This window comes from Trachurus japonicus, chromosome 20, assembly GCF_045865225.1.
Source record: "Trachurus japonicus isolate A0001 chromosome 20, Traja_1.0".
Classification (NCBI taxonomy): Eukaryota; Metazoa; Chordata; class Actinopteri; order Carangiformes; family Carangidae; genus Trachurus; species Trachurus japonicus.
This window is the reverse complement of record NC_140926.1, coordinates 16,300,617-16,314,177: the sequence shown is the minus strand read 5'-3', so window position 1 is coordinate 16,314,177 and position 13,561 is coordinate 16,300,617. Positions and strand designations below refer to the sequence as shown.

At 41.7% G+C, this 13,561-nt stretch overlaps 1 protein-coding gene across 5 annotated transcripts in view; it reads left to right on the top strand.

The window, feature by feature from the left end:
- Positions 1–383: 383 nt before the first annotated feature.
- The window catches only part of esyt2b (extended synaptotagmin-like protein 2b), a 28,968-nt gene continuing 15,790 nt past the window's right edge, over positions 384–13,561 (top strand). Inside the window, exons 1-7 of one of the 5 annotated variants that reach the window (XM_085762762.1) lie at positions 384–1,078; positions 5,680–5,721; positions 6,268–6,402; positions 6,720–6,796; positions 7,251–7,323; positions 10,335–10,424; positions 13,173–13,228. In XM_085762762.1, the coding sequence (XP_085618888.1) occupies positions 671–1,078; positions 5,680–5,721; positions 6,268–6,402; positions 6,720–6,796; positions 7,251–7,323; positions 10,335–10,424; positions 13,173–13,228 (881 nt within the window). In that variant the 5' untranslated portion in view covers positions 384–670. The remainder of the gene's footprint in view (positions 1,079–5,679; positions 5,722–6,267; positions 6,403–6,719; positions 6,797–7,250; positions 7,324–10,334; positions 10,425–13,172; positions 13,229–13,561) is intronic. The other 4 variants (XM_085762760.1, XM_085762759.1, XM_085762758.1 and 1 more) reach the window with 4 other exon arrangements.

The following is a 13,561-nucleotide window of genomic DNA, read 5'->3' as shown; positions in this document are numbered from 1 at the left end:
ATTTGTGTTCATTTCAGTATTTTTCTACGAATAATATTTGTATTTTGAACGATTTCTCCGTGCTCGTCATTTCTATCTTTACTGCTCTGGCATCATCTAGTATTTGAAAGCAGAAAGCAAGCAGCAAGCTAGAGGTACGCAGCAGTTATATTGAATTTGCTTGAAATACGACGTGTTACATGTTTGTTTTTTTGCTGTCTTTTATACGGTTTATAGTCGGCATTTTAAAAGCACATTGACGTTAGTATGTATTAATTCGACAAATTGGAGGCTTGTTTGCTTCTAGTAGGCACAAGATGGCGGTGTTTCTTCTCTTTAGCTGGGTCATAGATATTATAGTGAGGTGGGAGCGCACTGTGGGGTAAGGTGCCTGTGCGTTCTTGGAAATGACCATTCCTGCTCTCACTGTGGATTGGACTGGCTCAGCAGCAGACTCGTTTTAATCAAGGGAATGCAGTCCTTAGCTTTTAGTCGAAACGGAAACCAGAGCTGTCGATGCTAACGATTGTTTCCAGTGCAATGGGCTGGTGCGCAGGTGAGCCGACGTGAGAAGAGGCTCCCTGCCCTGACGGAACCGCCGCGGTCTGCTCGCACATGGGAACCGAGTCACATCGACCTTATCGGCATTTTAATAGTTTAAGAAAACGGGACTCCTGGACGCAGAAGCAGCATGTCAAGGGACAGCATGACAGCTGTACGAGGAGCCCATTCACACAATGCAAGTCCCGCTTCACCTAAGGAGAATGGGCACACTGCGCCGAGCCCCGTTCAGCCCAGCGCCAACTTTCCTCCTCCTTCAGCGGGGAACATACCTGATGATGCCCCCCTGTCCTCCACCGGCGAGCTGACCCAGACCTGGGTCCACTTTGTCAAAACGTTTGTTCTGATTTTCCCTATATATGCTTTGGGCTATTTTGAGTTCAGCTTCAGTTGGCTGTTGATTGGACTGGTTATCTTTTTCTGGTGGAGGAGGAACACAGGAGGGAAGAGCAGCAGACTGAGCCGAGCTCTGTCTTTCTTTGAGCAGGAGGAGATAAGTGTCAAACAGGGTCTGACTACCTCCGATTTACCAGCATGGGTAAGTCAATCCGTCAAACGCAGTAAATAAAAAATGTCCACTGTGTCTGAGCTGAGCTGTTTCCCTGGAAAGCCACGTGAGGTGTTATTTTGTGAACAATATTTTTGAGTTTCCAGGAAAAAACCACAACAATGAGCTGTCAAAAGCAGGAGGAGCATGGTGGAGCTGTAAAGCTGTGATGGAGCAGCTGTTCCCCCCAGCAGTGACATTAGACTGAGCCCCAGTCTAAATACAGCAGGGTACAATGGTAAACCAGATACCACACTGGGGAAGGAAACATGCCCACAGGGTCCCTGTTATTTTGGGATCCAGTCTGCTATCTCTCTTGCAGTTAACCCACTCCATTACTGCAACGCTTTATCTCGGCGAAAATGTTAGATAACACAGTGACTTGACTTTACCTTGTCAGGATAAATAGTTCAGTGGTTTTCGGGGAATGTCCTGAGACCTCTTCATGAACCCTCAGCAGCTCCGCTATGTAAATCAGTGAGATATTATTGGTTGCATTTGACAAAGTTGTGCCACACACAAACTACAACTCAGATTATAACAATATAATAGATAAGCGCAACAAAATATATGGCATTATATTGAAATAACTTGTAATTTTTCTCCCACAGCCAGATGTTGTGTGACGTTTCTCAGAACTAGTGTCCTCAAAAAGGTTTGAACGACAGGAGGGAGAGGTGTTATGGTATCAAGGGAAATATTTGTTTGGCCTCTAGATTAATAGAGATTATACAGTGATAATACTACAGTTATTTATATTCCATATTGATCCACCCATCCTCAGACTAACGTGCTGACTCCTGCACAAGCAAACTCCTGTGGAAGTCCACTAGACAGTGATGGATTGAGTGAAGAAGCCCTATTTCATTTTTTAGTGCACCATGTATCTTTTATGCGGGAAATTAGAGTGAAATGCGGAGATTTATTTTCACTAAAACCTTCTCACTTTACCGAGTGCCATCCAAGCGCAAAATCCAGCTCGACTGAAGCACAAACTCTAGTGCTCAAATTTCAGCTGCTTAACTTATCAAACTATAAATACAAGACTTTCTATATCAGACTTGTGCCAGACTCACGGCTCAACTGGTCCGTGGTGTTCAGTGCATTCTCATGTTTAGAGAATGATAGAGCTAAAAGCTTATTTTGCTGAGGATGCATTGAGGTGGTGGAGTTAGATAGGGTAGAGCAAGAGTATCCCACTCAAGGGGAAGAGGTATTAAATAGAGTGACCTCAGCTCACCTCTGTCATGAGTCAAGGGTTGTAATAGAAACAGCAAGCCAGGCACTACATATAGCCACGGTCATGCCTGCAGCCTGTGGTGGCTGTGCATGGTCATCACGGGAAATTACTTTAACACCACCCAGGGCTTCACAATTAATGACAAGCAGCGGTTTCAGACAAAAAAGCTGAGCACATGTCGGTGCATTAATGCTGCACTGTCATGAGGGGTGGAGATTTTCTTCAGTTTAAAATCTCAGCAAGTGCCAGTTTCTCCAAACTAGGCAGAATTGACTCTTGATAGAGATGGCATTGTTTTCATAGAGCCCTTCTTAGTGCCCTGCCCCGATTCCCACACTTCCATTTCTTAAGTGCACTCCTCTCCGCTCGAGTTTACGTCCTGAGCTGTGTTCACACATGGGTGAGTCACTGGCTGCCCTGTGGAGCAGCTACTTACACTGAAAGTAATTTTACGGGTTTTAGTTTAAATGTCACACAAGAATAAACATGAAAAAATAAATTACACATTGCCTGACAGGGATATTAACTGATCAACAAAATTGCTCAACCCCAGTCAAGATTGTACGCAAGCATCAGGGAAAGTTCCATGTAAACTCCTCTGCATTTTGTTTGATACATCTATAAAATGTCATGCTATCCCGTGCAACCCAGCTGCCCACCCAGAGTTTACAAAGAGGACAATGGATCATTTTTGTAAATTTTGCGAGAGATACTAATTCAATTATCTTGTTTATTTCTGAGGTAGTAGTTTCTGATGGTGTATTATGTTAAAACTGGACTGTTGCAGTCGACCATATGCAGTATATCAGTCCAGACGAGCAATGAAACACATAAAGGGAAACACACACACTGCCAACCAGGTAAAGAAGGTATTCTTCTTCTTTAACATGTAAAAAGAGCAGAGGATGATTAAAGGGATAGTTCAACATTTTGGTAAATTGGCCCATTGCCATAATCCCTATAGTCATAGCAGTAGGTTCGTTACCTTTAATTGTCGGTGCAAGCTATTTTGAGAACGGCGGAGCAGAGTTGCAAGATGCTCAGAGCTACACTACAGAGGCTCATGGGATTTCTTGGTTTCCCTCATCAAACTCATCAAATACACAATCCAACAACTCCAAAATGCTTTCGTGGACAAGTTGTGACCTGCACATTCACCACGCTATGAGATAATAACAGAACGTTACGAGAAGGAGTTGTTTTTGAGGCAAATGCAGAGACTGCTTGCCAAAAAACTGCCCTCGACAGGAACGCGCATCAGCGGTTTTGCATGAATTTACCTCGGAAACAACTCTGTCTCGTAAAGTTCCGTTATTATCTCATAGCGTAGTTTTGTGCAGGTCACAACTTGTCCACGAGAGTGTTTTGGAGTTGTTGGATTGTGTATTTGATGAGTTTGATGAGGGAAACCAAAAAATCCCAATAGCCTCCGTAGCGTAGCTCTGAGCAGCTCGCCGCTCTGCTCCGCCGTTCTAAAAATAGCTTGCACCGACAATTAAAGGTAACGAACCTACTCCTAAAACTATAGGGATTATGGCAATGGGCCAATTTGCTAAAAAGTTGAACTATCCCTTTAAAAATAATAGAAACAGTGCCACAGTTCTGCCATCACTTGTCTTACTTTTTTACGTAAAAGAAATGCACAATAAAATTAGATGCATGATTCATTATACATGTCACAGTTCACTTGCACAGAGAATGTTTCAGTGTGTTGTATGGGACACAGTCATCTAGAAAGAGGCCAAAGGGCTGCTTTCAAAACTCAGCTTGATTTCATTTTTCTGAAAGGGGTTTTGTTTGGAAGAGTCAGACTGTCTGGGTTATTGCAGCCCTTTGGAGACACTTCTGTCAAACAGATTGTGTCTGTCTCAGCCGAATCAAATTCTGTCTACTTTGTTCAGCGATCTGATGTTTGGAATTTATTCAGGATCCACATCAATTCTTTACTCCCTTGTGCTGTGTTTATTTCCAGGTCCTGATTACATTCCAACACTCTGCGCGCTGATTATAGGCAGTCTAAACTCAAGCAGACTGTTAATTTTTACATTCAGGACATAAACCTGAATGACTGTTGATTTTAAACCAACCCATCTGAATAATTAAGATGCTTTGCTCCCACTTTCTGCTGCACAGCCCCAGTTTTGTGAGCCAGCACTAACATATACGTCCCGTGGAATGAATCCTCCTTCACCTACATTTTCTGAATAAGGTCACTGTGTCAGGTGTAATAACTGAACCTTAACAGTGTCTCATCCACAGGATCAACAAACTGTGGGCCTGACTCTGTCACATTCACTCCAACTTTCTGTTCCTTGTCTTCTTGCTCTCGTCACTGCTTTATCCACATTTTGACATTAATGCTGGGTAAACACTTTTACTGCTGCTTGTAGCTGTCAGGCGGCATGTTACAGCTCACCAACACTCCTGCTTTTGCACACTAGGAAATAAACACTTTAAATTCAGTGTGATGGGGAGGCAGTGTTGTTTATCTCTTATTTATTAGGGTGGTTGCACACCTTTGTGCACGCCATTGATTTTATTTCAAACATTTCCTTTCGCTCACGTTAAATCAATGCTCGAGTTATTGTGGTCGTTCTGAAAGATTAGTTCAAGTGCAGCTCAGTCTCGCTGCACAAATGTAGTGAGGAAATATGTCTGGAAATATGAGACTAGCTGAGATGTAGTAGCACTCGTGAGGAAAGACATTCTCCTCTACAGTTTGTTGTTACATTATTTATACTGGCTAACAAAAGAAAATGAAAGATAAAAGAAAGGTCATACAGTCAATGCATTATTTGGAAAAAACTGTCAAAAAATCAGTTTTTCAAATCAAAATACTTGTTTGAAGTATTTTGAAACTTCCCTTTCATCTCTCTTTCCTTCATCATCCTTCATTTTCGTCAATCAGGAACTCCAGACCAGAAATCTCTCAAATACAATCTACACCCAATAGAAAGAAACTATTGTCTCTCGTTGAATTACTTCTGTGAAGAGGGTGTGTAGATAATGTATTATGTAAAAGGCATGTAAAATGTGTGACATTGAACACATTGACATTGTGCTTTTAAAACACAATTTGCAATCCGATCCATTTGGTTCATGGCAAACATTTAATAATATATAAACCTTCTGGTTTTGATAAGGGGGCGATTCTGCACCTTAACATCTGGAATTGCACCTTAACATCTGGGTGCTTCTCAGTGTGCGGACATTCTGTCTGTTTTTGCTTCTCTCAATAACACAAATAAAATTGCAAGTTCAGTTTCTAAAAATAGACAGTTTGAAGAGCATTGCATTATCAGGCTTATTGAAACCAACATAAAGCTGATGTGCTCTGATTTCTCTGTTGCAGGTTCACTTCCCAGACGTAGAGCGCGTGGAGTGGATAAACAAGGTAAAGAGCTGAGCGTCTGTCTGGTGGATTTGTCTGCTTGACTGGAGCTCGCCTTCTGCTTTGTAAGATCAGGAGGAAATGGGATGTCTGCCGCTCTTCTGCTTTCTCTCCCCTTCCCACCGGGGCTGTGACCGTTGTCACACTGTACACTGCAGCACATTTGGCTTAACATGCAGCCCTGGCTTCTGCAGCACTGTGAAGTGCATTAACCCATGTGAATCCCCATGGCAACAAGCTGAATGTAAATTTTAAGGCCCTCATGAGTGTACATCAGCATAGTTTCTATGCATGCATCAAAGTTTCATGTATTGGTGTCCTGGTGTTTGATGTGTCTAAGTCTGACGAGATTTAGCTTAGACAGAAAGACACTTTGAATATTTTAAAGTAACTGTATCGTTCACAGTGTGAGGGATGTACCTGTATGAGACACTGGGAACAACCTATAGCAAAACATGCCTTTAGAATAGCTCTATGATGCAAGAGGACACCAGTCTTTCTCTTTTCTTTTTCACTCTGAAGTTCACTTCTCTCCTCGTATCCCCTCAGACGGTGAAGCAGATGTGGCCCTACATCTGCAAGTTCGTGGAGAAATTATTCCGCGAGACGATCGAGCCGGCGGTGAAGGAATCCAACGCCCACCTCAGCACCTTCTGCTTCAGCAAAATCGACATAGGAGAGAAAGTGAGCATCACTTAGTTTTTTCCCACGTGGTCCTCAAAGGCATTCGCGTAGATCATGTGTTTTTTTCTGTGGTAAAACACTACGAGCAGCAGGTGCCAGCCGGACAGCTGGCGAGGGCGTGTTGGAGCTCGAACATGAACATACATGCACGTCACCGACACATGTGCTCGCTTCATAAATAGTTTCCATGTGGGGGTCGGGAGAGGGGTCGACCTTGTGCTAACCATGTGGCGGTTTGGGAGGGGTTAAGGTGTTGTTGTGGTGTTGATGGACCGGAGTGTAGCGGCCGTTATGTGTCCCTCTGTTTTGCGGTGTAGCCTCTGAGGGTCAACGGAGTCAAGGTTTATTCAGAGAATGTGGATAAACGACAGATCATCATGGACCTGCAGATCAGGTGAGGCCGCCCTGACCTCTGTTTAAATCATTATTGTTTTACCTCTGCAGCTTCTTTCTGAATCTGGTTTGAAACAGTTCCTCATTTCTCAGAAATTGCAGATTTGAAATAAAATAATAATGTAGTTAGACTAGTACATTTTTGAATAAATGGCCTGTGGCACTCTGATCAGAGGCGCAGTGCCAGGGCCCCCAAAGAGGAAGAGGGACTCCCAGTGGACCCTCGTGAGATGACAGCCTTAGTATAAACCCCCTCAAGCATCTACAGATAAATCAGACATCTGATTTATGTTTGTATTTCACACAAATACAAATTTAAAGCAATTCCCTTAAGATAATCAATCAAACAGAACCACGATGTCTAAATTTAACTAGGTTCATGTCTAGTTGAAGTGAAGGAATCCTGGGTTGTTGCAGTTTCACCACATGCACCATTTTGTGTGTCACATATCCAGCTTCGTTGGCAACACAGAGATTGACGTGGACATCAAACGCTACTACTGCAAAGCTGGCATCAAGAGCATCCAGGTGAGGAAAATCCTTTTTGTCTGATTTGTCGACATCCTCCCACTGGCATTTTAGATTGCAGTGTTGGCCTCAGCAGTGGGTAGAAAGTGACAACAAACTCAGGTAAACGTCTGTCCTGTTGGCTCCAAGTCCTCAAGGTCTTCTTTCTGTACCGGCTTCTTTGTTCAGGAGGTTGCTGAATTTATTCAGAGTGGATCTTTTCTGCTCTCAGATGAACATTTTTTCAATACCATGCCAACTTATTGAAAGCCTAAATACAGAAAGCTTTCAGGGATCCATGTGTGTAATTTAATCACACCCTGGTCTAAAAAGGCAAATTAAATTCTGTGCTACATCGATGGAGGAATGTGTGTACCCATACTTATGAGGTGCCAATAACTGAGGTTATTTCTTAGACATAACCTCCTTTGATATAAAGGGATTACATCTGATTTCTATCATTCTTTACGTCTCATTTTTGTGAGCAGTCCCACCAAAAATGTGACTTTCTCCTCTGAGACATTTCAGTTTAAACACTGTATATTTAGAAGCCTTGAGCAGTAGAACTTCCGCTGTTACAATGCTGTGAACAAACAAAAAACAAGAACATAGTTTTTCATTTCTGAAAGATTTTTTTTCCATCTTACAAATCATCTCACACTCCCTCAGGATCGTCTGAAGTTTGGTCCCACAGAGCTATTAAGATAAGAAAATACAACAACATAAAGGCTAAAGAGAAAAGTTTTTCAACATTATCATGACACAAAAGTAGACTGGTAAAATACACATTATAAAAGGCTTCTTTGATTTATTGTAAATATAAAAATGAATTCACTAGACTGAGCTACTTTGTCATTTAAACACCGACGTGACAAGAAAATGCATTTTCTTCATTTGCATCATGTTCCTTAGGACGATTCTGTTTCTCTCCGTAGTGCCTGACTGCACACAAAGTGTATTTTGTTGGTCTGGTGTGTCCTTGGTGCTTTTGTGTGTTCCAGCTGCAGTGAAACATAGCAGCCAGAAAAAAAACAAAAAAAACAATCAGTGTGCCTCCTTGGAGACAGTTAGCGGTGAGGTCTGGTCCTGGGAGACATTTGTTGCCTGCTGCCCCCATTATGTAGCTCAGGCAGACCTACATATCTCTGCAGCTCATTATCAGCCACTAATATATTAGTCCCAGCACTCGTCGAGCTGCTGCACGCTACACAGAGCAGGTGTGCTTGTGAGGAGTGGGGTGAAGCAATTCCTGATAATGGACCTTTGTTAGATATTTGATTAGCCTGTTGTGTGGCCCCATTGTTATGATTACTACACATAACAAGCGTATTAAACCAAACCAGCCAATATATAAAGATGGACGATGTCTTTGCTTCCTCACACAAGGGGTTAGAGAAGAAAATCGATAGAGCATTTGCATTTGCATAAATTGCAAATGCAAATTTAAGTTTTTCGCAGTTGCATATTTTTTATGACTGCGCTGGTCAGTCTGTGTGCTTTACGATCCAATTTTGCGAGTATAAAGATATTTAAGTGAGATGTACAGAACTTCATTAACAGATCAAACAGATGTTAGCATATAAAGCTTTGGATCGATATACTTTATTGATCCCAAGCTGGGAAATTACAGTTTGTTTTTTGGGGGTTTTTTTTTGCAGACACAGGTCCATATAATACATCATACAGTATAAATAGTTAAAAAAGAAAGGAAAATACAAAGACACAAAAAGTTTTCCTTTCAGGACATAATTTAAGTTGCAAAAAGGTAATAAATCACAATGTATCACAATATGTTACCGCAATACCCAGGATATCTTTAAATGTTTAAAATCACAATAATATCATATCAGCTTCTGCCATCAAACAGAACAGTTCCACAAGCTCGATTGAACAGGCTGAGGAACTCTTTTGTCCCTCAGTCTGTCAAACTGTTAAATCAGAGTTTGGTCTCTAAATAGACCCTAAGGTTTATGTACAGACTGAGCACTGGCTGTTGCACCAAGACACTTTGTAATGTTGGATTTGTGTTGTGAGGAGTTAGGAGGTAGTTTGTGTTTTTCTTTGAATGTGACTTTTGGGGGTGACATTTATGCTTTCTGTAAATGTATGTATGTTTTTTGTATTTTGTATTATTTATGTGAAACTTTGGACGTCATGGGACGCAAGACAAATTTCAGAGTGATCTGATAATAAAGTATAATCTAATCTAATCTAATGGCTTGAGTGTCCTGATAATATGCTATCATGGAGCCTCAGGTAATTCCCACCCCTAGTTTGAAAATGCTGACATGTTGTGTAGGTAGGTGACATCATTATGAGTCAGAGTCTCCACCGACAGTATTTCCCAGAGACAGAAACTAATGTGATTTTGCACTGTCACTTTGATTTAAAATGTGTTGCTGATGCTTGATCAAAAGAGAAGAGAGGGGAGAGTTAATATTTTAGATTTTTGAGTGAAGTCTGGCATCCAGATGTGGTTAAAATCATCATTCATGCCTCTGAGCTGTCATCTTATTGTCATTTTACTGTGGAGCTCGCAGATGACAAAGGACAGATCAGTTTCCCAGTGTTTCATTTCTGGGATTTGAGCTTTCCTCGGCCACAGAGATGAAATGAAATCTTAAAACGATAGTCACGGTACTTGTCCTGAAGAGCTCCATGCAAACACTAAAAGCTTTATCAGTATTAGAAAATACAAATATTGCTTCAGAAGTAAATGGTGCTACTTGAAACCTGTTTCAAACATCTTTTGGTCCCTACTGTGGACCCGAGCAGCTGTGAGGCGCTCCACATGACACATTTGGCGCTTCCAATATACCATAATCCCTGTAATTGTCATAATATGTTATGGAGAAGGTGGAGGATGACATGGGGCAGGTGCGAAGTCAGGCTGTGATCGAGTTTCCAACCTGTCATGTGCTGCGGCTCCACCGCTGAAGAATGTCAAGGGCCAGAGTGGTGTCAGTTCCCTTGAGCTCTCTCTTTGTGTGTACGTGCGCGTATGTCAATGTGCGCCCCTTGTGTTTCCATAGATCCACGGCGTGTTGAGAGTGGTGATGGAGCCGTTGCTTGGCGATATGCCTCTCGTCGGAGCCCTGTCTCTTTTCTTCCTCAAGAAGCCAGTAAGTCCACATGCCGATAACACGACACCATTGTAGTCAATTAAAACGGTTTGGTTGAGCTGCAGTTGAAATTATAACGACACCCCAGCCTGAATAAATGCAACATGATGAGAGTAGAGGTTATTAAACTGGGATTTGTTGAAATGAAATACATCTCCTAAATATTTTCCAGCAGGAAACACATTCGTGTGAAGTGTTATACTGTTATTTGACACATACATTAGAAAAGAATAATAACATTTTGAACTGCATGCTCTCGTTCTCTTCTTAATCGTTCTTAGTTATGCCATGGTCGACCCTGTTACTGTATTTATTACAAAATGCCTTGAATTTCTTTTATAACCCACTGTGGTTCTTGATGTGTTTTATATTCTCACAAAACATTATGGTACAACACTCATAAAACAAACATAAATTGGTTTTTAAATGATGATTACCCGAGTTAAATCTCATTTTTTTTAGTGCTGGCATGGTTAATAACTTCATCTACACTCTCATAGTGTAATAATCTACATCACGTCACACAGTGTGCGTTTTGCGTCGCCAGTTGTTTACATGTCCAATATTTTCCAGTGCACATGTCGTCAGTCTTCCTGTTCAACGCCTGTGCCGAGCCACTGCCGCACAGCTTAAAAATGTTTGACCGATTTATAGCAAATAGGAGAACCCGTTGGAACTATGGCAGAGCTATTAATAGCTGCAGATAAAACCAGGCCTACTTTGGCAGATTTCTCTTCAACAGGCACTCAGCTAAAGCTCAAGGTGGAGATATTGCTGTAGGAGGCTGATGTGAGCAGACAGCAGCTCTAGTCAGTAAATCGTGGTGCAGTGAAGTCCCACATGTATCAGACACACACACATGCACACACACCCAACCCGCTCCTGCATCCCAATTGTCTTCCAGCTTCAAGATGAGGAATATTAAATCAAAATAGTGGAGAAGAGCAAATTGCAAAAGCAATTTCCTGTGGATGAAAGAAGTCATGACACCGTGCACCGTGGAATCCAAATAAGTCATCACACTTACTTCAGGGTGCCGTACAAGGCCTGATCCTCCGCGCCAAACGAAACAGAAACATTTCCAGACCATGAGAGGTCTTGGCCGCGTCTGGATGTGAGATCACACTGATGAAACTCAGTGCAGTGTAAATAAAAAGATGCAACACGCACCGCCGAAGAGATTCATTGCTCTGCTGAACAAACAGTCTTGCACTGTGATGACTCATAAAGGAGAGTCCAGCACTGGAGGATATCTATAGTGACCGGTTATATTGGGAATTATGTACTGACACATGCAAGGTATTAGATGCATTCATGTGTATTTTTAAATTATTCAATCGATTTTTAGGCTGGAAAATGTCCAGAATAATCAATCGATATAAACACTCAGCAGTAGTTGTTGGATTGCTGTGATGTTTGATACCACTGCTCTGCTGATGTTTAGATCAGTTTAGCATAAAGACTGGACCCCCCAAAAAAATCCATGACTTCAGTGACTTCATGGAGTCTTTGCTTACAGATTCTTTTTCGTTTTTTCGCACAGATTAAACAAGCAAGATACATTGTGTTAATTTGTGAGTTTAAAACATGCTGGTAGGCTTTTGTTTCTCCGTTTCCAGTCCAGCCAACAAGCCAACGCCTCCTGACTATTGCTTCAAACTGAGCACACAGACAAAAGAGTGATATTGATTTCTTATCTAAGTCTTGGCAAAAACACAATATTTATTTATGTTTCCAAAATGTCAAAGTGTCCCTTTGAATTTGAATTTTATCTCACCAACGGCCCAAAACACAAAGGTAATGCATTTATATTATAATGATATCAACAGAGAATAGCAGGAAATCCCTACATTAAGTCGCTGTAACTTGCAGATATTGGGTATCTTCCACACACAGACTAATAACCCTTCAAGGCTGCTTCAGAGAATCAAGGGTGTGTCCCTCCAACCACATTCCCACAACATGCACCCCCCCCCCCAACATCATTAACAACCCTGCAGTGCTCCCCTCTCCCTGCTGCGCTCAGTGCATCTGCTGCAGTGTAAGCAACTTGGGCAGAAAGGGAGAGAGAAGAGGGAAAGGCTCATTAAGAAAACACTGCTCCTTCAGCTCAGAGGCAGAGGCAGATCAAAGCTCACTGAGAGGCAGGAGGATCTGTCTGCGTTCCAGGTCTGAGCTGATGCTATTCACAGCTCCCCTTCCCCTCCTGCAGGTTTGACATACCAGGTTCCAGTTTGATGCAGAAAGTGGATCAAACTAGAGAATCATTTCATCAATTTTGGACCAAAACACACTGCAGACCTAATCATACTCTGAAAATTAATGTGACTCTAGAGGGCTTCTGCTGCTTTTATAAATACAATATATTTTGGTTAGCAGGTGTTACTGACACAGAACCTATACGCCCAGTAGCTGAGGGGAACTTCACTGGAGAAAAAACAATGAGTTTATATATGATTCTGGAAAAGTTTGTCTATTTTATATTTACTTTCAGTTCTTGCAGTACAGTGAGCCAGAACAACTCGAATGGCAGCAATATATTCAGTTAAGCAATGTTTCCAAACATTAGCAAGTTATCCACAAAAACTTTTGATTTATATTGTTTTGCTACGACTTGTGTGGGACTCCAAGTGATTAATGTAACACAGGAGGCAGGGAATGACAAAATGTTGGGGGCGAATTAAAAATAAAATAAAATCACAGTTTCCATCTTTACCGGTAGGTTCACATTTTTTCTTCTTCTTCTAGCTCCTGGATATAAGCTGGACTGGCCTCACCAATCTACTGGACATTCCTGGGCTCAAGTAAGTCAATTAAAACTGGCTTTTCTCGCTCCTCAACAAGTGCCTTTGTTTGGAAGAAAATGAAAAAGGAAAGTGATATTTCAACAGATTACAGCAGATACAGATCAGTAGTGTTTGGTTTCAGGAAGCTGGACGTGTGACTAGTTTTTTTCCATTCAGTTGATCACCCGCACAGCACTGTATAATGTGGTAAATTTAAACACATATCACCTTTCAAAAAATGTGGCAGGTACACTTAGCAGGTCTTTGGATTTAGAGTCTTGTACTCTACCTAATGCACTGAAAATATTTTTTTCTATGGAGGTTTTTCTTTACCACCTTGTCCTTGTTACA